General features: G+C 43.8%; 1 protein-coding gene and 1 long non-coding RNA gene across 5 annotated transcripts; one reads left to right on the forward strand and one right to left on the reverse strand.

Moving 5' to 3' along the window:
* Positions 1-515: 515 nt before the first annotated feature.
* Positions 516-18,246, reverse strand: PPM1K (protein phosphatase, Mg2+/Mn2+ dependent 1K). 4 transcript variants are annotated; one of them, XM_062602812.1, is made up of 7 exons: positions 18,161-18,246; positions 15,296-15,776; positions 14,626-14,726; positions 7,089-7,254; positions 6,325-6,469; positions 5,520-5,654; positions 516-5,042 (listed from the first exon to the last, which is right to left on the reverse strand). In XM_062602812.1, exons 2-7 carry the CDS (start codon positions 15,733-15,735, stop codon positions 4,911-4,913), a joined length of 1,119 nt encoding a protein of 372 aa, XP_062458796.1. In that variant the 5' UTR covers positions 15,736-15,776; positions 18,161-18,246; the 3' UTR covers positions 516-4,910. The 4 variants fall into 4 exon arrangements, with proteins under 4 accessions (XP_062458796.1, XP_062458797.1, XP_062458795.1 ...); XM_062602813.1 differs by having other exon boundaries at positions 15,296-15,773; positions 18,161-18,236; XM_062602811.1 differs by having other exon boundaries at positions 15,296-15,773; positions 18,086-18,228.
* Positions 15,745-16,962, forward strand: LOC134155533 (uncharacterized). The gene is made up of 2 exons (XR_009961606.1): positions 15,745-15,985; positions 16,829-16,962. It is a non-coding gene; the product is annotated as an uncharacterized LOC134155533 (long non-coding RNA).
* Positions 18,247-24,447: the final 6,201 nt, after the last annotated feature.

Here is a 24,447-nt window from a genome sequence, read left to right on the forward strand (position 1 = left end):
AACAGTGAGGGATACTTCTGTGGATGAGTTAAAACCCTTGGCTATTCTTTTCTCCCTATCATTTCTTCTAGGATAACTGAAAAGTCTTGAATCCATGCAGAAGTCAAAATGTATTCTTTTATTGAGGAGGCACAATTTGTTTCTTTCCACTGTGTCACAGGATGGCACCATTCACCATGACAACTACCCAGGGTGCTTTCCTGCTTCACAAAAAAAAAATAACTTTTTTAAGGCTGACTTTTTTAGAGGGATTTCTGATGTCTTGGTATTGTAATATATGAAAATATAAGAGACAAAAATAGCAAGTTAGAACATGTTGCCCTGAAGCAGCAAAGCTCATGGATGCTGACAAAGCACAGAGATAAAAGATGCTTTTCGCTGGTTATCACTGAGTGAATGTTCTTGTTGGCAAAGCCTTTGTTATAGGAAACTTTCTATGACAGTCACAGCACAGCTTGAGAAGCACAAACTCTTCTGGAAGTTTGCAGTGCAGTGGAAGAAGAAAAATCCATTGGTAGTGACACAAGTCAAGAAGCCAATTCTTTATTAAAAGATCCTTTAAGCGTTCTTTCCAGTACAGACTTACTTGCTCCACTGTGGCTTTGAGTTGATGAAGATGAACAAACATTAATAAGAAAGAGGCAAATTGGACACCTCTATAAAATTAAGTAGATGAATTATAGATACTGATTACACCAAACATAAACATCAAACCACAAGAATTATACACAGTCCTAAGGCTAACTATGTAACAAATGTATGCAATTGCACTTAAGTCTGTAGAAAGTTGACACATGCTGCTGCCCAAGCACTCCATATCCTGGGTCAAGAAGACACTCACTGGGTATTCTCTGCATTGAGAACAGCAGCTTCGGAGCCAATACCCAGAGTGTTACTATGCCATACATTTAGCTTGTTGTGAAAGTGACCAAATGGGACCAGCAGTGCCCAACTGAATTTATTCAAGAAAAAAATGATATTAAACCAGTTTTACTGATATCTGCTGTTTTGTGCTTTTCCCTTAGCTAGAAACCCCAATGCCTTTGACCACAGTACACCCACCTGGGACAGAAAAGGTGATCTGATGCCCTGACCCTGTGGAAGCATCCTTTCTGCACCCACAGCCCACCCTGCTGCAGTGCCTGTACCTAGAGAGATACCACTCTTCAGGCAAGAAAATACTCTTACCAGATCCAGTGGAGTTCAGAATCCATCCCTGAAAGGTAGGAAAAGGGGCAAACACTCGTTACGGTTTGCTCAGTAGGTCACCCTTAGTGTTCAGTCTGTAATAAAAAGTGCCATTCCTTTTGTGAAAACAACAGATGCAAGAGCAAGACAGGGACCTAGAGTGGAAACTGAGAGTCTGGTTTGTTTCATTCAAGTGCAAGAGACCTCTAATGATCCTTCAGTAAAAACCCTGATAGGCAGCTGCTGCTGTTAGGATATTTTGCTCTTTGCCCTCAGAAAAGTTGAAAGGAGCTCTCTGCTAGGCAAGAGAACTATGCTGGTCCCTGAGGTGTAAAGCTAGTTAGTTGCAGAGCTGCTATAGGCAGCAGGAGGCTTATTGACTAGCTAGAAGAAAACCCTGTCAATATTATTATTCACTTAAGCTTAGAGCAAAATGGCTCATATCTTAGTTTTATTTATGAGCTGATTTATTCATGGAATTTCTTGGTACCTCCACAAAGTGCCTGTTAAATACTGGTGTTCAAATTCAGTACAGTCAGATGGTTCCATAGGTAAACTGCACTGCACGCTGAATTCTGTCATATCCTTTTTCAGGCACTGCCATTTCCATACTGGGAGACATCCCTTCACTGCAATAGGCAATGCTAAAGTTAGACCTGCTTTGAGCAGAAGGCAAAGCTAGATGATACCCACACGTCCTTTCCAATCCAAGTTTTTCTGTGATTGTATAAAGACAGTAATAGCAATCACCAATATATCTTTATCTAATCGTAGAATCATAGAATGGTTATGACTGGAAAGGATCTTAAGATCATCTAGTTCCAACATCTTCTATTTTGCAAAGTTATGGATGGATCCTTCCTCTGAGAGGATAACTACTCTCTTAGAAGAAATAAAAGCCTCCAACCACTTTGTTCTCTTTGCAATCAGGCAACCAGATAGGGACAAAACAAAAAGCACCCCAAACCTTCGATGAAAGAAACAGCTCATTTCACATTAAATGTGGATCAATGTGTAGAAGCTGCTCTAACTGCTAGCTCATTGCTCAGAGCACCTGCTCTTCATTTGCAGTGTTTTTCACTAATGACATTTAATAACATGTCTCCAGCGTGGCAAGTATCCAGCAGCGCTCCAAAAAAAATCAGTGCTTGTCACAAACACCCCCAGCACCCCTGCTATTTTCTGTCTGGATAGATGGCTATCCAGGGAACAGAAATGAACAGCATTTGGAATAGGACAGTGTCCATGGAGCTTGTCCAAAATCCCTTCAGCACCACTCAAGCCTAACACTTGACACCAAAGCCACTCCCACAGGAACTCCATCTCCAGAGCTTGACTCCAACCCTTCTCTGTTCCCGGAGTAAGGTTGCTTTGTGCTGTGGTTAACCCTTTGCTACAACCTGTTGGACTCGCTGTTTTAGCAGGCCACATCTTTGGCAGGAGAAAGGCTTTTCAGCTATGTTTTGCCATTTTTGCCACAAAAGGGTTGTGGCAGACTTTCCGCAGACCAAGAAAACCTGCTTTGGCTGGTAACTACTGAAAGTGCCCCTCTGCCTCAAGTAAGCAAGGCTGAGCCCATCACTGTACCCAGCAAACATTCTGATCTCAGGTGAATCATAGAATGGTTTGGGTTGGAAGGGACCTTCAAAGGTCATCTAGTCCAACCCCTCTGCAATGAGCAGGGACATCTTCAACTAACCCCAGCCCTGGGGAAAAATCTGTGGAGAAAGGTGTTCAAGGCCAGGTTGGACAGAGCCTTGGGTGACATGATTTAGTGTGAAGTGTCCCTGCCCATGGCAGGGGGGCTGGAACTAGATGATCTTTATGTCCTTTCCAACCCCAATTATTCCGTGATTCTATGATTATTATAAACAGCAATGTTCTTGCTACAGAGGCCCAGGCAACAGCATCCAATTTACATATACCAGCTCACAAGCTCTTTGTACTTATAAACCAAACACACGCATTGTATACACCAAGTGATGTGACAAAACCAGCATACTCTCTAAACACTGGTACTTACTCCTGTGAGTACAACACTGCTCTGCTGGGTGCCCCTGGGCCTTCTGCCAGAGGCAAGGAAAAATACATGGAATGACTGCCTAGGCTGTATCTTGGGCTAAAATAAAAGGGCTGAAAGTAATGAAGACACTTATTTCACACTGGAAAACAAGAATCAGGCCAGGCCTCTCAAATATTTTTCCTTACTGCAAGGTTATTTCTATCAGGCCACTTCTCTTTCACTTTTTTGTTTTGTTGTTTTTTACAACTGTGCAGTTGGAAACATCCATAGATAGAATGAAAAATACTGGGACAAGCCTGAGAAGAGCTCATATTGCATTGCAACAGGGTGACTCGAAGGCCAGAGGAGCTGCATGCCTGATGTGGAGCAGAGGAAGGAGATCTGAATGAGGCACACTGAAGCAGATCTTCACTTGCTGCCAACATATCACCTGCAGTCTGTGCCACAGCAGCAATACAAGCTGGCTCAGAGTGCTGCCCCTGCCATGTCTCACTGGACACAGACTCCCACCAGAGAGGGAAGTAGAAACACTTCCTTTAAGTTTAAAACTACTTTCTAGTTTTTGAATATCTGACACATAGTAGAAACAATACCCAAAACTTAGAAAAATTACCTTATGTTGTTATAATACTCTCCTTTCTCTAGCTTACTTGCTCTGAGCGTTTTACAGCCTCCTGTATACCATGAAGAGACACAGGAGATCACGACTAACAGAAAGAACCTTCAGTGGAGGGCAAGAAATCCTCATATATTTATGAAATAATCTCTTCTTGCACATCCAAAGAACCATGATTACTAAATACTTTGAAATCAGTCGGTTTTCTTGATGGGAAAAAAAAAAAAAACAAAAACAAAAGTTCAAGTTAATGAGAGACTCTGGCTATCAAAAACGTGCAGCCTATTCCCTCCTCTGTGCTCCTGTCAAGCGCTGGCACACCAAAGAGAAGACAGTGCAAGGGGCTGCTGTGTGGTCCACAGAGACCATACAGGCTTTGGACCCAATGAAGAAACGTTCCCATCTGTGCAACAGCATGTGACTCCAGCCTGCTCCGTCTCCTTGGAGCCAGAGGATCGTGGATGATGATGACGAGAGTAATAAAGCCCTGCAAAGCAGCACTCAGAAAGTTCAGCTACACCAAATGCCACTGGCATCAGAACCTAAACATCTCTCCCTTATTTTTCACCCACTTCTGAAGTACAGGGGAGTTTTGAGTGGCTGCACAACAGAGGAAGACAACAAACCTGATTTTTGTCTATCTAAGAACATTGTGCGTTTGTTCCCCCAAGTATTAATGTACAAAGAAGCCAGCATGTGGCTCAGACTCAGGCATACACAGCTACATGATAACGTAGGGTCCTGGGTAGTACAAGTAGGTATGAAACAATTGTGCACCTTCAGCCTTAGGTGAAAGCCCAGAGCCTCATCTATGCAAACAAAGTGATGTGCAGAGCTACTGGGACTACAGACCCAAAGAAATAGCTGCCTCAATGCCAACTGGAATAAATAACCGCAGCAAAATGTGATCACCCATAAGCAACAATGGGTCATTACGCACCATCAAAACAGTAGCATCTTCTATAGCACTGAAAGCAGAAGAGATGGACAAGACGCTGAGTCAGCCTATGAACAGATGGGTGTTTTCTCCTGTAGCACACTGTGCCCAAATTAATGGCAGGAAAAGATAGCTGTGGCAGGTCTTCATGCCCACCTCCCGCTGGAAGCAAAACTGCGGCTGAAGGAAAAGTTGATCTCACCATTTTTGTACTTCCCCCACGCTCCAAACGGCACTATGACAACTGTGCTGTTGTCTTCAGTGCCAAACTGTATTGCCTGAAAGAAGAAACAAGCTGTCAGCATAACTACCTTGTTTGGAAAAGGAAAAAAGTGTCTGGGTCCACATGGGACAGCATGCCCTGAGGCTCAAGAGTTCCTTGCCCCTTCCCAGCCCTGACACTCCATTCTGGTGTGCCCCAGAGCTTTCCATAGGATATGCCACCATCCAGAACCCTGGTGAGAAACTGGCCATTTCTGTCTATGCTGATCACGTATTCAGCACAGGAATAAACTGCAGTTGTTGTCCCATGCAGTTCAGTGGATCATCAGCTAAGCAAGTTAATTGAAATGATGCCTACCTGGCGAGGATGTGGCAACACCCAGGGTAAGGCAAAGGCTGGGTGGTGGCACTAGGGAATGTCTCAAGCAGTGTAGTGCAATTTACTTGAATGTGTGGCTGTACGCTTCATTTTTTTAAAACCAACCAACCAACCAACAACAAGCATTTGATGCCAAAATGAGCCCTGGCATTACCTGCTCAGTAACAACGTGGGCAGCTTCAGTGGGATCATGGCACTGGCTAATGAAGTCACAGATCTCCTGACTGTTCACCATGAAGTTAATACCATCTGTAGTGAGGACCAGGAAGCTGTCATCGGCATGCTGCAACTGCAAAAGCACACAGTATGCACAACAATGGACCAAGTGCTGCAAGGCAAATGAACTGCCTTAATTTATAGTACACCCTGTTGCAAAGAACCTTTTCAGGAGATGCTGTGGGCTTTCCTGCTTTGTGTGCAAGCACTAACAGGAACCTCCAAACCCTTGGCTAGCCAAAGGCTGCCCCTTGAATCCTCGGGTGTATCCATCAGCCATACAGACTGCCTTTTTCTCCTCCCTTCTCCTAAGAGGATAAACCTCTACGATTTTTTTGATGACAGCCCATTCATATCCCACCTAGTTCTGAGTGATGGTTTTATATCGGCATTTACATCAAAACTATTCATTTGACCACAATACCCAAACAGACTAACACCTTTGTATTTCAGTAATAATGTGTTGTCTTTCTTCCCTCATGCTGTATTGCATTGTGAGAAATGGGATTTAGAAGTTGATCTGGTTGAATTTAGTATCAGGGCCAGATTTTCTCTCCTGTTAGTGTTAATCTGAAATGACTTAATTAGAATTGGTCTCCAGTTACTTCACCAGAAATAAAAACCAGTGCTTGGCCATCAGGCATCACCTGGGCACATCATGTGAATACCACCACCTGCATCAAATACCTGTGGTGTCCCTTAGTCTGAGTGTTGCTGCCCCTGTAAACCAGGACTTCTTTTACCTGAACCCTTTTTGTTTCTGGCTGGGCTATCACACCACTGTTTTTAAGATCCAAATCTCCTATGCTCCGTGTCATTGCAAGTCTACCATTCACATGAGGTTGTCCCACGCTGTTCCAGGTAATGAAGCCACCACACTTCCTAATCCTGTCCAGAGGCACAAAAGAAAAAGCAAGTATGAGTTATTGCTTCACACCGTTACCCCTGTCTCTATCTGCAATTTCTGTCACTAGCTACTGACGCCAAATGGGGTATGGAGGACCTAAGCTGGTAGACTGAGGGCTGGCTTTAGCTGTTTGAAGGGTCCACAGAAGGGATGTGTCTTGGCAAGCTGAATCCTGACCTGGCCACCATAGTGCATTTCTGCAGGTCTTATCTCTACCTTGGCAGTTTTGGACAAGTCTGAGCCAGGTAGTCACAGCTCTGTACCAAGTCCTAGCTATGCTGATCTGACTGCTGGGACAGTTCATACCCAAGTCTTAGCTATGCTGATCTGACTGCTGGGACAGTTCATACCCAAGTCTTAGCTATGCTGATCTTACTGCTGAGACAGTTCATACTCATGTAGGGCTTTCCATATCCCCAGTCCTCTAAATGGAACCACGTGAATTAACTGGTGCTGTGCTGCTTTCTGCCCACTCAGAGGTGATCTTGGGGCATTATGTTCAACTCTCTGCTTCCTTCCAGGCCCAACCGAGCAGCAGAACACCAGCACATCCTGACTGAGGCCCTGCCCTGGGAAGCCATATCATTAGCTGACAGGTACCTTTCCTTCTCTTCTTTTCTTTCTGGAGTATGGTCAGTGGTGAGTTTCATGGCCTTCCCCTTTCGACACAGCAAAGCACGACTGTCTCCCACACTTGCCACAACTAGCTCAATACCATCCCGGAGCAGAGCCACTGTTGCAGTGGTCCCAGAGTTCATCAGAGTTGCTATAAATGTCATATCAAAGAGAGAGGTTTTAGCATAGCACTGCCTCAAAGTACAGGACCATTTATAACAGTTCCAATTGGTAAAATGAAGACAACTTGTGCTCTATGTTTACCAGTAAGTAACTGCTTTTACATTTAAACTAAATCTACATCCAAAAAAAAAAAGGAAACATGCATGTAGGACTGGGGAGAGAGATAGGAATTGGAAAGGATGTTTCTGTGCAACAACATGGCTCCATGCAAAGAGGGCAAGTGGAATAAAAGCAGTTACAAGGTACAGTGGCTTTTTTTCAGCTTGTAGCCAAATGTTTTTCTAGCTAGCTAGAAAAACTAGCTCACCTCAAGTTACAGGGCTATCACCCTTGCCCCTGGGCACAGTGACTGTGTGGATGATCCACCATAAAGCTGATGGCTCTTCCCTTCTGTTAGGTGGTGAAGTGAGCAATTGAGTAATAGTAATTGTAGCTCCACATAGTTCACCAGAAGAGAAATACTAGATTACTCCTTTACACTAGCCTGTGTCATCCTCCCATTGCTGTCAGAGTGGTTATAATCTCCCTCTGCTTCCCCCAGTCTTGCCAAGAGATTAAGGGTTTTCAGCCAGCAGATCTCTGCTTTTTCAGAAAGGGACGCTGCTCTCCTCAGACCCTGTCAACTTATTGGAGGTCCCAGTGCAAAGGTGAAGCTGGATTCTGTCTCTTGCCTTGTGCCTGCAAACAGCTGGCAGTGGCTGTCATCTGGGCAATCTGCCCTGGGCACCAGTGGGATCTGTTTTCAGGGGTGTAGGTGTACATAGGGGGCAAACCAGAGCCCTTGGTGTTGCCTTCTTTCTCTTACAGCTCAGCTGACTGAGTTCAGAGACCTGAGTAGCTTAACTGATGCAAGTAAATTTAAGGGCTTCTTAAGTTTCTACAACACCAGAAACAAATAAGTGCTTGAAAAGGAGTACTATGAGTCTGCCTTATTTCAGAAAAGATCTGTAGTTTTATCTGCAGGGAAGGAAGTGCCAGAAGAACCATCCAGCTTTCCTGTCTTGTTTGTTTTTTTGAAAGGAGCAGCCTTGTTTTACAGTTAGTATCTTCCGTTCCCCAAACTATGCAAAGGTAACCCAATGAAAGGTGCCTGGAAAGACCTGAGCTATTGCAGTAAAATGTCTGGCATTTGCTATTGCCCAAAGCACATTTGTATTCACAGCCAGTGCAAATCCCCTTGAAAGGCCCTCTGTAGGTCTCCTGCATTCTGGGCTTTTCCAGTTTTTCCAGGTTTTAAAAGCAAGCCAATTCAAAAGGCATTTTGGGCTAATTTAGGAATGAGAATCCCCAGTTACATTCTTGTTTTCACATCACTAACAGTTAAAGATCTTTCTACCACCACTTCAATGCAGAGCTCAGCTACAATTATGTTCACTCCTACCTCTGGCACTGCAGCCATGACTCTGGGGAGGTGGATGGATCTGAGACAGGACTGCATGTTTGAGCCCAAGGAATGCCAGCCAGTCCCATCTCTGAGCAGTTGCCAGCAAACAGTGTACATACAGCACAACACCCTGTGTACTATGGAAACAGAAATGAGAGTGCTCTGGGATTTTGGAGACCTCCTTCCCCAACCCTGCAAGGTCTCAGCACCCTTCTGTAAGTAAAACAGGGTTGGGAGTAAACTGAAGTGCAGAACCCTGAAAGATGCATTGAGCCTTGTTATGCAGAAAAAGCATGGTTTTGATGAATCAAAAAAACCTCACAAAACAGTCTAAACTAAGCTTGTGTTATTATTTAAAACAGGTATTATTACTGCAATGAGGTCTTGGTTTAGCTATAGACTTAACCAACATGTCAATCATGAACATCAACCACAATGACTATGGTCAAATCTTGGACTACATTATGGCTGCCATGCAGGCTATGATATTCGAATTATTTAGATGCCAGTAACTTCTGACTATTCAGGTAAGCACTGACATCCTGTTTCTAATTTGAAGCAAGGTCTAGTCCAGTGCAGGATCACTTTGAGGCACATTATGAAAGCAAGATGCTAACAAGTACCAGTGCAATTAGAAATTTTAGTAGAACCAGTAAAATACCTGTTTTAGCCAGCAGTTAAAAGAATTGAAATGAAGAACATAAGTAAAACTATCTTTTTATTTCACAGAAAATATGTTTTATTTAGACATTAAAATTAATGCAGAACTGCTACTACTCTCCCATTTCATTCCTTGGTTTTGGAGTTATGTTGAAAAACAGCAGTTTCTGAAAAAGTTAAGATCTGTAGTCTTTAGTTCATAAATGGCTAGAAACATATGGATATTGAGGTGAAGCTGCATCTTTCAAGTGCAAACTCTCTAAGAAAAGAGCCGTGATTACAAAATCAAGGGATGCTACTAAAGAACAAGTCAAGATAGTGCCCAGAATTGTGGTAATAGTTGTACTGACTTGAGGTTTACATACATCTATTAGTTAAATAGCACTCCTGGAAAAAGAAATGCTGCTCATGCTTTCTTCCTTGGAACACATTAATGATCCGGGTGGGAGTGCAAGAACTAGTAGCTTGACTTACAAGCCTTACATGATTTCTAGCATAGCTCGAAAACACAGGAATGATGATGGGATAACATTTCTAACACTTTACTACAACTGCTGCTAGGTTATTTATTAATATCAAAATATGTTGCATATATATATTGGTTTTAACAATTAAAGAGTTTATTTTGTTTTCCTGACAATATCACTATGCAACTAAGATCTTTCAATAGGTTCTTAACACTCACTGGACAACTTCTACTGCAAGTCATCTCAACTAATGTGACAAAGAGGATGTGGGAACCTTCCAGTAGTCCAGGCTAGGAACCGCTGGACTGCTTCACCTGGGACAAAATTAAGCAGATCTCTCTTTCCACTGAAGCCTAGCATATAGTGTCGAGGGCCTCCAGTTCTAGAGCTGCTGACCAGGTACAGTGTCTGCCACAAATAACACGCACACAGAGGCAAATAGAAAATTCACCCAGGGACTTTGTTCAAACAAAATAAACCTGCAACACTGGAGATGAAAGAATAAGAGCTGCAGAACTAGGGACGTAGTCACTCTTGAGTTTGCCTGCACTTTTCTGCAGGTCATTTAGAAGTACTTGAGGCTTGCACATGCATCTTTTGCAACAGATAAATCAGCCTTGGTATTTCTGGGGAATTAATACCATTCTCGCCTTTTTGCTAAAACTGTGTGACAGAACCAGTTTAAATCCAGTCAAATAAAAACTCATTTTTTGTTGGCTTTTTTTTTTTCTGTGGAGGTAAGTAACCAACCCACAAATCAACCAAAGCACTTTGTCAGTGCTACAGGGCCAGCTGTCTCCTCCATGGCAAGAGTGGCCACTCTAAACATCTTCAGTACAGAACATGGCCCAATCCATTTCCTCAAGGTTATTTATGTATTTTTCTATATATATATTCACATATAACACAAAAATGGGGAATTCAAACTAATGCCACCTAAAATGGTCCCATCTTAAAGGCATTGAATAGAAGTACATTAATTGTTCTGGCTCATGGGAAAATATGCAAAATAAACACTCCTTTAATAGTGTAATTAGTATCTTCAAATTTGATTAGGTAATAATCAGGATAAAAAGGCTGCCTTTGTAATGGCTTTATGATACATTCAGGTAAAATTTCTGCAGCTCTCCCTTTTCCTCAGTGTTGCAGGTTAACATATTCAAAGAAATAAAAATCATGTGTGAATGGTAACTTAAAAAAACACAATACCAAACCCCACTACTTTTTAAATTTAGTTATTTTAAAACAACTTTTGCTGTTTGCTCAGCACAGTAAGATTACAGGAGTGCCTTTCAAACATAGACACTCCAGTTAATACCTGGCTATGTTTTAATAAGATGGCTATTCCAGAAGTGAGTGGCCAATGTTATCAGAGTTTGATGAGCTGAATGTGGAGGTCGATGGAAAGACTCTCTGTTGTCTTCTCCAAGTAGTGGATTACAGTGAACATAAGCAGTAGCAGTACCTTGTAGGACAGCACTAGGCCAGGAGAGGGTTTGTCTTAACATTTCTCCAGATAGATGCTGAAATTTGCTGAAGCATAAAATTCACTTTCTTATTTCTGTCCTTGTCAAGCAAAGCTGTTCGGCCTTTATAATTCAGATTTTATAGCTGGTTCAAAATATCAGAAAATTCTGTCCATCTGTGTTAACAGCTCTCCCATGGATAATGACCTATTTGTTAGACAGCTTCCTTTGCTATGTCCTATGTCTAAATTTAGCAGTGATTTAAAAGTGGATATATTTGAATATGTGGAAAAAAATTAAAATACATTTTTTAAGAGATATCAAGCACCATATTTCAAGGCTCAGGCATATCTCTAAGCTGTTAATGATTAGAAAGGATTTAGGTGGAGGACAGATTATCCCAGACCTGCCTACAGTAAGTTTCTTATGCTTTTGTGTGAAACAACAGGTACAGATCACTGTCAGAGGGGATACTGGACCACTCCAAAAGCACTAGTGAACCTCACGCCAGATGTAGCTAGCTGCTCCAACAAGGCACATCTCTAGTACTGTTAAATTTGTGCCATTATATGAGCTTTTTATCCTTCAAATAGTAATATAGACAATGTGTCGAACCATATACATGCAATTTTGGCTACAAGGATTTGTCCCAGGACTTACTTTCCTTCAAACACCCAGGCACACACTTTCAAGGCTGGTCCTGTGTTAGTAGAGACCTGGACATTCTGAACATGCACTGAGGTTTTTTTTGCAGATATAGTGAAAGAAGTGAACCTGATGGGGTCATCTGTTGGAACAAGACTAACCTATTATTTTCCACTTCATCAGCTATGGCTGGGTTTCACAAGGAGGTCAGTCTTGGGGAGTATCCAGCATACCCGTTACCCAGTGTTACACAACCAGCCATATTTTCAAGATACTTCAGCAACAGCTTGACTGTCACATCTAGAATAGCCACAATTATTCAGAAATTTTGCTGGCAAACTGAATCAGTTTGGAAGTAGGCTTCTAACAAGGATACATACCGAGCATTGAAATTTTATGTAATTTTCAAAACAGCAGCAACAACAAAAATATCCACACCAAGCAGTCAACATAATACTTAATTATTTTAACAACAGATATGCTAAAAGTTTTATTTGTTCAGAAATCCACTTGTCTTTGCATGCTGTTACTCCACTCTGCTTTACAGCTTGGTTTTCAGCTGGGCAACCAGGCTGGGCTCCTGCAAGAGCTTGCAGGTGCTCAGCCTACCTGAGAAACACTGAGTGCTTGCCAGAGTGTGGCCCTGGCAGATGTTTGGCAACGCTTTTGCCCTCTATTTTGCTTGATCTCAAGCTTTTTTAATGAATCAGGTTTGTCCAGTATCTTGGTAACTGTAGTGTAAATTTGCTGGCATTTGCATTATATTTCATTAAGCAGTACCAGTTAGTTAAATAATATGAAAAAAAACCCCTATAAACAGTTGAAAAACACTCAACTTGCTGCACAATTTGTCTGTCAGGTAATGTTATCCATTTCTGTAAGTCTCACATATGAAATGCTACAATCAGAAACCATTTTCAGAATAACAGAATAATATACCAAGTACAGTTCCCAATCCTTCTCCTCAAGGAGCTGCTCTGGCACTGAACAGAGGTCACTTCAACGAGCCAAACCAAGAGCTACTCTACTAACAAAGGAGCAGGGAGAGGGACAAATATAACAGATCTTCCTCTTAGTGAAAGGTCCTGGTCCAGGGAAGTACGTAAGACTGTATTTACATGTCTTACTAAAACTGGGCTTTTAGGAAAATGTATTTGCAAGGAGGCTCTTGAATAAAAAGCACATCTGCTCTACTGATGAGCTCATGAGTTTAACTAACTCACCCCACAGATCAAAAGTGACTCTGGACTTCTTTACCACATTTTTTTAAAGAAGGATTCTGGTATAAAATAAAAAGGGCTATAACGGGGAAATGAGCTATATAGCTTTAATTCCCCTTTCTTAAGGGCTGCAAGAATTTTTTCCCTGATACCTTATCTTGTACCAGGTAAGGGGAAAGACTCGTATCCCTCACAGTACTGCAACAGTCAGGCTACTGGTCCTGCCAAGAAATATTTGAGTCTAAATACATTCATCTAGCAGGTAAAGTGCAGGAAGCCACTCCATTACTTGACTGTATATTCATTGCTTAAGAAAAGTAGCTTGAGAATACAGTATCACTTCAGTCCCTAGAGTGGTTGTTGGTTTCAAGTCCTTCTTGGAGAGAAAACTTACATAGTTTTTGTTCTTCTGAAAATTACCTCAGTCATTTTGCCAGCACCTGCACCAGCAATGGGACAGGATGTTTGTTTTGTTTGTGGTTTGGGTTTTTTTGTGTGGTTTTGGTGGTTTGTTGGGGTTTGGTTTTGTTTTGGGTTTTGTTGGTTTGGGATTTTGTTTTGTTTGGTTTGGTTGGTTTTTTTTTTGTTTGTTTTGGTTTGTTTGGTTTGGTGTTTTTTTTTTTTAATTGGGTTTGTTTTGAGGTAGGGAGTTTGGTGAGTTTTTTACTTTTTTTGTTTGGTTTTTAAGACTGGCTAGACTGACTCTTTAAACTGTAACCTATGTCTAAGGAAGCTCTTGTGACAGAACTCAGATGGGGACCTCTATCTCCCTTCTCAAGGGAGCTCTCTATAAGCTCCGGTTGCTGGAACTGGAACTTCAGATGTGCTTTGTCCCTAGACACATATACAAGAACCTGATTAACAGCCAGGACTAAGGAGTCTAAAAGGTCTGGTGCCAGCTTTACCACAGCCTTGCCACAGACAACCTTGTTTCCTCTTCACTGCTTTTTTATCCTGTCACACTCAGCTACTCTTGTGATTCTGTTTGTGCAGAAGCAATATCAATTGTATTAATTTTGGCTTATGTTCCTCCTCAGGAAGGAGGTTAGAAAGGGGAACTTTTCTTTTGACACTGTTGCTTTTAACCCATAGGAGTAAAAATTAAAAAACAAAGCAAAACCCCCAGAAAACCAACATCAAAAATCCCCCCTCCAGATTCCTCACACAGTAGTTTTGCTCCTTGCAAATCTAAACCACTCGTTACTAACTTGATATACACTCTGCTTGACAGAATCACATTAGGATTAATTCATTTATGATTATGTTAACATCCAGATTAATAACTCCCCCAGTAAATTTGATATAGACTTTTATAGCTTTTTCATCTTAAGGAGGTAAAACATAATTGTTTCATTTTGCAGTAAGCAATCAGAGCAAGAGCTTATGTTAAATAAAACTGTTTTCAAGCATTTTTCTGGACATTTTACTATAAAACTACTGAGCAAATAAGAAAAACCTTTTGCTCCACACCATACGAGTAGAGTATTTTTTACCTACCGTCAGGAGACAGATGAGCATGCCTTTCATATGCTTTGTTTATTTCTAGAAAAGCTTTGTTCAGAACATTTTCCAAGTTCTCCTCCTCGGCAAGAAATTCTCTGGAAACAAACAAGCGAAAATAAGATTAAGCTTCTTTCCAATACATCTTGATCAGTCTTTTCTGTAGCCTTATCTCCTCTGTGCATACACTGAGTACTGCTGGACTTCAGTGAAGGGTTAATAGACCTGCACTGGAAGCATAATTCTGTAATTTTAAAAATACATAAATTCTTCTTCCAACACCCAGGCATGTGACATACAGATGCAGAAAGAGTGCATGCAAGAAGTAGGTCAGCAATCACAGTGCCCCCATCTGCAAACAGTCAGTTCACACTCTGTCTGTATTCCCAGTCCTTTCCTGGAAGGTGAGTACAATCGTATTTTCCCCTCTTGTCTTTGCGGGCTTGCTCAATGGGGCAGGCACCATACAAAATAAGTAATTCATAACATGTCTGTTGTAATGGGCTATTTCAGTCCCATGTTCCTGCTCTCCCATTGGGCTAGGTGGTTCTATAACCTAAGGAGAATTAGTAACAATGTATGATGCACTCACTGGTTGCCCTTCAGTCCTAAGGAAGGAATCTTTACTGTAATTCATTTGACATGTATTCACTTGATGCACACTTACTTCATATATTTTTCCATGTACTTATCACAGAAATCAGCTGCTGCTGCCCCACCATGTCCATCATATACTGCAAAGTACAGGACATCCTTTGTCAGCTCGGCATAATGAAACCGGTCTTCATTTTCCTTGCGTTTCCCAATATGGCTACTGCAACCCACATTGGCCAGGCTTACTTTTGGAATTGGTTTCCCATACTTTATGCTTGGTGGGAGGAGAATAGGTTCATCAATGCGATTGTCCCAGATGCCAAAGGTATCCCATGTGGTAGGTCGCCCGCTCCCATCTGAATCGAAGCGGGAAGCACGATGCTCAGAGGTGGAGCTGTAGCAGGCAGTTGTTGGACGCTTCTCGTCTTGCAAGAGGCGGGATGTCAGCACAGCTCTCCTTCTTACTTGATACCCTCCATTCCGTACCAAATTAATTAATGTAGTTGTTGACATAACTTGTAGGAATAAAAGATCTGCAGCTGCTGGAATACCTTCTAAAACAAAGAGAAAACTGATCAGGAAACAAGAAGCACGGAGAAGAATTTTCAGTTACATCATTCAGGAAACAATGTCACCCTTGGAGCCGTTAATCGCGCATAGCACAGCACTGCCTAGAAGAAACTAGAGCTATCTGCATGACTCACTGAGAAACAATCCTACAGACCAGCCCACATCTAATGGGGAGTACTGCAGACAGATCGAGGTAAGACATTTCTGCTGGCCACCCGCAGAAAGATATCCTGCATTTTCAAATGTTGAAGGGGTTGTGCTGGAACAAATGAGAGTGATAATGACTTTGCTGCATGTCAGCTAAAATATGAGTATGTAAAAATACGAGGTGAGGTTGTGAAAATGAGCTTATCATGCATGCTCTTCAGACAATAGCTGAAACATCTGCACTGTGGCTTCCCAGGGTGAAAGGAAGGAGAAATATCTTTGCTTAAAGAGGTTTTTTTCATTTGCACATGATATTCAGTTCTGTACTCTTCAACAGAGCTCAAAGCTCATTGCTTTACATGCTCTTGGTTTACCTTTCATGCAATATTAGATGAAGAAAGGTTTCTTTACTTAGTACTTGCAGAGTAACTGTCAAGTTGATAAAAGGCCAGATGTGCTGAGAATCCTTGTTATCGCACCAAACAAATACGGGCTAAGCTACCAGGTGAATGGAACTGACCACTTGGAATTTTAACATTTTCCATTTTAGTAGGGGGTGACATAAACATCAGATCCCCATTTCAGTATACTTACAGGTATTTAAAAACTCGTTTACTTCCTTGGGTTGCTTTTTCTTTTCTGTTACCTTTGACTGGTGGTAACCAGTTCCTTCTGTGCAACACAGCGTGACCAGGTTGAAAGCCTGTCAGTTAACAAAACCTGCACATGATTTCACTTGTCAGCTTGAAAGCAGAATATGAAACGTTAGGTATCTTTTCATTTCCCAGTATCCACAGCATGAATCTGAAGATTAATCCAAAATCCCAAGATAATTAATGTATTTGTTCCCTATCAAATTCAGCTCTCAAAAGGCCTTTGTTTTTTTCAGGAAAGCATAAGGATTGATGACAGTTTTACTTTTCAAGTGCGTCTGCAAGTCATGAGTAGGAAGCTGATCTTTAGTTTCTGTGATGTAAATAGTTGTGCTTCCAGTTGGACATAAAACAGCCTGTGCTTTCCTAACTGATAGGTTTGCAAATGCAGGGCAAGCCTATCTTGGGAAAACAAGCCCAAGGTGTTGGGAGAGGGGGGCACTGGTGTTAAAGCCAAAGTCCAAGACAGACATTTGGAGGTGGATATCTGTCTTGAGGTGCTCCATCTGTGCCTGTTTATCTGTACAGTTTTAGTTTTCTTAATTTAAAGAAATAGTTCCTACAGTCAGACGCTGAAATGCAATGCTTAAAGCAAATGAAGCAAGTGATTAAACTGCAGCCCAATGTGCATGGTGCCCTTTTTACAGTCCGGCTGCTATTTGACAGATGGAAATTTCCCAGACTGCAAGAAGGGGGTGAGGGGAATAGAAGAAACCCGGAAGAAAGAGAAGGCATGCCTGCTGCCCCAGGGGATTAGATGCATTCTAAAAAGGAATTTTAAACTCTGAGCACGTATAACTGCTCTTGCCCTGCATGCTTTCCAAGCCCCACAGATGTGGGTAGTACTGATATCTCTGTATGTTAAGCTCGTCTTAAATCAGAGGGGTTTTTTAAATCAGTGTCAATATTATCTCACCGATTGCCTGACTAATAAACTGCACAGGCTGCAGCCGTTTAGAGGTCTCTCCTGCTATTTCCTAATTACGAGTTAGCACCCCACCAGCTGACTAGGGCTGGCCTGGCAGCGCTGTTCGCTCCCCCGAGGAAGGGCTGCTGTGACACAAGCAGCACAGCTCTCTAACGCCGCCCTACCGCACCGGGAGCGCTGCCTGTGCTGTCCCCGGACTGCAGTGAGGGGCTCCGCAGAGCCGGGAGGGCAGCTCCGAGGCTGCTCCTCGCCGCCCCCCTGCCAGCCTGTCTTCACGGCAGATGGTGTCCATCAGTTCACTCCCTCCGGCCTGGCTGCCGGCCGCCCCTAGCAAGGCTCGTGAGGCTGCACCTGCCGCCGCCGGGAGGGACCGGTGTCGGTAAGCCGGAGCGGAGCACGCCTCCTTCCCAAATCATGCCGAGGCCCGCGCCGCCCAGCTCGCCCTCCTCTCCGAAAGGGGCGAGCGGAGGGAGCCGTTTCCCAGCCCTGGGTCCCCGCCCCGCTCCCCTCAGTGGCCGAGGGCACCTTCCCGCGCGCTCCCCTCCCCTCCCCTCCCCTCCCTTACCGCAGCCCCTGAGCCGTGCAGAAGCTAAACCTTGGTGCGGCCGCCGGGCTGCCCCGGGGGTGCGGCGGCCCCTACCTCCTTCCGCGCCCCGACAGCCGGCGGCGAGCTGCGCCCCAGCGGTGCAGGGGCAGAGCGGACACCGCTGGCCGCCGCCCGCTGGCAGGGCCAATCTGGCGGCGCCTGGGGGCGTGCCGCCGCGGCCCTGCCCTCTTCGCCTCTCCCAATGGCAGCAACAGCTGCGGCCGAGCCTCCCCCAGCGCCCCCGGCCCGCCCGCCTCTCTGCCGGCCGTTGGCCCTGACGTGCCGCCGGGAGCCGCTTGGCGCGCGGGGCCCGCGGGAGGGTCGGTCCCTGAGGCGGCTCGTGCCGGCACCGTTACGAAGGCCCCGCCGCTGCCTCCTTCTCGTAGAGCGCTGACCCGGCGCCGTCCTCGCCCCGCCGAGCCGGTGCCGTCCGGGTGGAAAGCCCAGCCGCAAGGACAGCAGGCCGTGCTGCAACTGCCGCGGGCGGGCTGCTCAGGAGCACCTTGTGGAGAAGTGCTTATGTCGTGAAGGAGAAGCATGGCGACAGGTTTAAAATGCATCTGAGCGTGCTGCTCCGAGGCGGCTGTTGCTATGAAAAATCCCCGCCGCCTCCTCCTTACTTGCTCGTCTCCAAGTGTCAGTTTGAAGAGGTCATTTTGCATGGCACTACTGGCATAGCCTTCGACCTCTGATGCAATCTGGTAAACGATATGGCTCTGATTACAAAAGCCTCTGAAGCACACCTTCCCACTGGCCTCGTGCTGTCCACTAGAGAGGAGCACTTGAGGACAGAAAACAGAGGAGAAAAAAGCCTCTGCTGCGGTTTCCATAGGAGCTTAAGGAGGTCACTGCCAAATTTATCCTACATATTCATCAGGTAAAGGAAGAATTTTGGGGGTCTTTCTTTTTAATTTCAAGAGCATTCTGTCTTCTAACTTTTATCTGTGACTGACTTTGACCTCATAAAAATCCCATTAAAATGTGATACTGGACATGCAAATTTACAAACTGACAACTTCAATTTCCCAAATAGGGACTTCACAAAGACTTCATCAGTATTTCAGGAAACCAAGTTCTTTGGTCTCCTGACCGCGAGCACAGCTTCTTAAAAAGTGGCACCTATGGATCTTTGTCTAGTGCTGTTCTTAGGTGACATTCTTACAACGCTGCCTTTAATATTTATCATCTGCCTAATGACACAGTCATGTCACCTTACTGTGTTCTGAACCAAGCTTAGTGATAGCCCTGGCTGCAGTGAGCATAATATTGTGGAGTTTGGGATCCAGCTGAGTGCAATGAATGTTAGTACTAAGACAAAGGTTTTAGATTTCGGAAGAGCAAACTTCGGCTCACTCAGAGCCCAGCTGGGAGGGATTCCATGGGAATTTTCAGCGAGATCAATCAGCCTTTGGAATAATCTCCCCAGGGAAGTGGTGGACGCCGCAGTGTTGGATGCTTTTAAGATTCAGCTGGACAGGATGCTGGGACATCTTTTCTAGGTCATGCTTTGCCTTGGAAGGTTGGGCCACATGATCCTTGAGGTCCATTCCAACCTGGTATTCTATGAAATGATCTCTTTGAAAAATGAAATTATGTCAGCTGCCTCCCTGCTCTGTTAAGTAGGAGACAGTTAAGCAGTTCTGAACAATGTGCCTTGACTGCCAAATCCATTGGCTTCTGGACAGAAAAGCAGCAAGAAAACCCCTTATAGCTCTCACAGTAGAGGTCTACTTGTAGAAGAAGGGGTTAGGTAAGCATGGTAGCACCTACTAGATTGTTCTGGTTTCCAGATGTATGGTGTCTTACCCAGAATTTAGAATGAAATTTAAACCTGTGAAACTTAATGGGGATAGTAAACACTGTCATCTATTGCTTCAGGTTGATCCCTGGTTCCCATGTGTCCTCAGTGAGGCAAAGGAAAAAGAACGTTCTGTGGAAACCAGCTCTCCTGGCATCTGGAGGAAGTGTCAGGGACCTATACGACATTAGGCACAAGAGCTGAGAGACAATTTCTGCCCTTGAAAATTTGCTGTGAAGGCCATCACAGAGATTATAGATGTTTCATGCTGAGCCTTTATGTGCAGTGGAACTACTCTTACATTTACAGGGTTTTGAAAGCTAAGTGGGAGGCAGCTGAAGAGGCAGCAGCAGGAATTTGAGGTGGCAGGAGGAAAGAGGCAGCAGGTGTGATAAGAGCATTGTGAGAAGGCAGCAGATGAGGCCAAAGCAGAATCGTGTGGATGCCTGGGGTAACAGGTGGGGGCAGAGAATGGGGGAATAGGCTACAGTGCAGTGCTTGGTACTTTGAGGGACCTCTGACAGCACTCAGAGGACAGAAGGCAAAAAAAAAATAAATATTAGGAACAGGAACTATGTATTTTGAACAACATATTTTGTACTATGAAACATTTGGTTTTGACTGCAGTTAACTTGGACTTTCCCCTTCCTTTGTTTTTTTTTTCCTTTCTAAAGGATGAGTTTTCTATATTCCAGCTCTCCTAGCAAGGAATTTCTGCTCCTGCAAGATTACCTTTCTTGCTCTTAGTGTCTTTGGTTTTGCTTCTCCATCATGTTCCTGACCTTTCCCTCCCTTGCCACTTTCTGCTTTATTTTGTTCTTGTTTTCCTTCACAATTTGCACATATTATTTTTGGGATTATTTCTCTCCTGCTACTTTTCTTCAGTTTTTTACTCAGCTTTCTTTCCTGTGTGCTTCCATGTCTCATGTGACTGGAAAACAATCGATGGGGGAGCAGGGGGAGTTGGTTGTCAGTGTGCTAGCATACCGTCCTTCCCAGAACTGTAACCGAACACAGCAGCTGTGGATGGAAAAGAAATGTCCATTGTATCCTCTATGTATTAGATCTCAGATCAAGCTAGAAATGCAAACTGGTTCTGAACACTGTTTTTCTCATTAGCAAGATGTGCTTTGCAATGCTTGACATTGACAAGTGGGAGAAATTACTTGTCCACCATGCTTTCTATCCTCATAAGTGAAGAATTGTTCTCTATGGTATGCCCCAAGCTAACTATCAATCTGTACTCCCTAGGTTTGCTAGCAGATAAGAAGACACCAGAAAGCATCCTGTGATTGTGGCAAAGGGAAGTAGCCACCTTCTTAACACTGACCTTCTAATAATTGGCAACGGCTATCGATCTGCGTGGCACTTTTCAAAGGCAGCCCTTCAAGATAAGTGAGCTGATGTGCCTGGCTGCTGTCAGACCCTAAGTGCACCAAGAAGCTCCACAGGCAGCACCCCTGCTACCTCAAATTCCTGCTCCTGCCTCTTCAGCTGCCTCCCACTTAGCTTTCAAAACCCTGTAAATGTAAGAGTAGTTCCACTGCACATAAAGGCTCAGCATGAAACATTTATAGTCTCTGTGATGGCCTTCATAGCAAACTTTCAAAGAGAGAAATTGTCTCTCAGCTCTTGTGCCTAATGCCGTATAGGTCCCTGACACTTCCTCCAGATGCCAGGAGAGCTGGTTTCCACAGAACGTTGTTTTTCCTTTGCCTCACTGAGGACACATGGGAACCAGGGAACAACCTGCAGCGATAGCTCTGCGGTCAGGCTCGGTGGTCCTTGGACTGAGGCTGACTCCTGTTGCTGTCACCAGCTGGTCTTGCTCTCACTGTTTGAGTGCTATGGGGTATTGTCAGTGAGGTCTCTGCCTTCCACACTGTCACCCTTATACCCAGCTTGCCTGTGCTGGTGGAGCAGCCATGCTTCTCCTTGCTGACAAAGACTGCACACAGTCCTCAGAGTGTGGGTGAAAAGTGCCTTCCTTCTTTCAGAGAAAAGTGCTTTTTGGCACTCTTGTTAGGTATTGCCCTTATTTAATAGTAGTGCTAACATTGAAACATGACTAGGAAAGTTAATGAGCATTCTGATTAGAAACAGGAAATACAAAATATTGGTTTTGGCACTGTTCAAATGGCATGCAATGCCCAATTTTCACACTTGTGCTCTGTACGGGTGATGTGACATCCCCATGTGCTTAGACCTTAGGACGTGATAGTCTTGTTTTCTTTGGTTATTTTACTCAACATGTTTCTGTCTTGTTGGGGACCCGTGACTTACACAGAGGCAGAAGGCATTCCAAAATGGGATGGTTATAGTGCAACTTGAGCAGATTCACAGAAGTACCCAGATCAAACTGCTGGCTCTAAACCAGTTCTCATTTGTAGACGGGAGTCAGCTGCACATCTGCTGCCACAGAACTCCTCTCAATTCAAATTATATGACTTGCTTCTGTCCTGGCAAGGGGGCAAATAAACTCCTGTATCTAAAGACTGTACACTTTCTGGGAAGGTCAGAGCAAAAGCGTGCCCAAAGGATTAGCTGTCATCATTGAAACAAAAGTCAGGTTTCTGTACTTAGTGATCCCAGGGGTGGTGGATTAATCTTGGTTAGCCTCCAGGCACCACCAAGCCACTCTATCACCCCTCCTCAGTGAGCAGTGCCAGCACTGCTTAGCAGTAGCCAGAATGTCGCTCTAGCTACCAATACAAAGCACAGCACTATGAGGCCTGCTGTGGGGAAAGTTCATCGCATCCCAGTCAGACCCAATACACCTCAAAGTAACATAATGGTTGTTTTGTTTATCCTGAAATTTTAAATGACTTTTGAGTATTCAGATCGTTTATCTGAAAACAGAAGGAAGGGGGGGTGTGGGGGGGTGTGATGAGTTTTTTGTGCTCCTAGTGAGCAATCTGTCCTCTTAAATGCGGGAAAGAGTGAGTTAGAATGGAATGTTCCTAGCCCTTCACGCTGTGTTTGGCATTCCCTATTTACAGCATTTTAGCTCTACAAATAAAATTTGACCTTGAACTACTATGAAGTATTCTAAGTTAGAAATTGTGATACTTCAAAACATTAGGATGTCAGACATGGTAACTTTGTATTAGAAATATGTAGTTTAAAAATATGATCTCTGGAATGGCAGCTCAATAGCATGGCTGATTTTGCTTCATTTATGTGACTTCAGTTTTACAAAGATAATATCCAAGATCAGAATTCAGTCGTGTGTCTGCTGAGAGGAACCACAAGCATACTTCTATCTAATGATTAGAGGATATTCCTAATGACCTTTGAAGAGCTGTTGTAATTTGACAGCAGGAAATCATTCTGGCTTTTATATTGTAAATATGTAAAATATTTGGCAAATATTTTACAGCAGGCGTTCAAGTGGTTTCCTTAGCAACCACTCTTCATAAGAGGTCGACACACGCTATTAAGTATCGTGCTGGGTTCAGGTCATCTTTGCAATATTAAAGACACTTGTTTAAAACCCTGCCAAGTCATGTGCAGTTCCTCACTGTACGACAGCCCTGCAGGGCAGAGGGAAGCTCACTGCCTGCCAGACTCTTTTCTAGCCAAGCAAGGACACACCTCTTGATGGTGAGCTAGCATAGGCGCCCTGATGGGTGGAGGAACTGGCCCCGGTCGCTATTGGCTGCTCTCTCATCCAGCAACTGTGAGGAACAGCGATTTTATTTTCTCGTTCATCTACCTCTCCATCTCTTGCCCTAAGAAAAGGCTAGTGACTTGTGATTCCCTTTTAAAAAGGTATCAAGTGCAGCTCTTAACTATGCAGAGGTCACATTTTTTTTTTTTTTTTATCTCAAGTGAATGAGGCATCAGACAATTTATTCTTCAATCCCATATTCAGTGTTTATGATAAGCAGGGTTAATGGTGGAGAATCTGGGAGGTGTCATTAATATAAAGAAGCACCTCTTCTGCTCTCCTCCAAAGCTTTACAGTTAGTTATTCTGGTTTGGATTGCCTCCCCTACTTGCTATAGGTATCTGGGATTTAAGACAGCTTTAGCGGAACTGATCTGAAAATCTTAAAGGAAACAAATGCTGCTCAGGACAAATGTATTCAGTGGTGATCCTAATGGAGGACATTTGCCTGGTGTTTGTTATCGGCCCTGTGAGAGCCTGATTGGATGGATGCCCCAGCAGTGCTGGAGTCTCTGCTGACAGACCTCTCTCTGTTTCTGGCTGGAAGGTCAGAGCTTGCTCCTGCTGCCATATGGTAAGAAGGAATAAGAGTCATTTTCTCCTGATGACGTCTCACTTGGTATGATGATATACCAAGGTCTTTGTTACCTTGGTATGTGGTTGCTTCAAAGCCTCTGTGAGGATTCTCTCTAGAACATCAGAGGCACAGAGGCAGACCTAGCATAGCAAGTGCAAGCTGCCTCCTATGCCCTCAGCACATACAGTGCTGAGTAAAGTGAGTTCTTTAGCTCTAGCCTGACACTCTGGAGGTCTGGGTTTCTGCATGTAGTGGGAAATGCCAAGTCTTACTGATAGACTCTTAAATGAACTAATT

This window comes from Pezoporus occidentalis, unplaced genomic scaffold, assembly GCF_034315485.1.
Source record: "Pezoporus occidentalis ecotype Australia unplaced genomic scaffold, CSIRO_AGI_Poc_V1 ctg79, whole genome shotgun sequence".
Lineage (NCBI taxonomy): Eukaryota > Metazoa > Chordata > Aves > Psittaciformes > Psittacidae > Pezoporus > Pezoporus occidentalis.

What these genes read in the sequence shown, in the direction of transcription:
- PPM1K (XM_062602812.1), bottom strand. Translation starts at nt 15,735, where the DNA reads ATGTCAACAACTACATTAATTAATTTGGTACGGAATGGAGGGTATCAA. An exon ending in AGAAAAGAAGAGAAGGAAAG is followed by an intron (nt 6,470 to 7,088) that starts GTACCTGTCAGC and finishes GCCTCTGGACAG; the next exon opens with GATTAGGAAGTGTGGTGGCT. An exon ending in CCCACGTTGTTACTGAGCAG is followed by an intron (nt 5,043 to 5,519) that starts GTAATGCCAGGG and finishes TTCTTCTTTCAG; the next exon opens with GCAATACAGTTTGGCACTGA.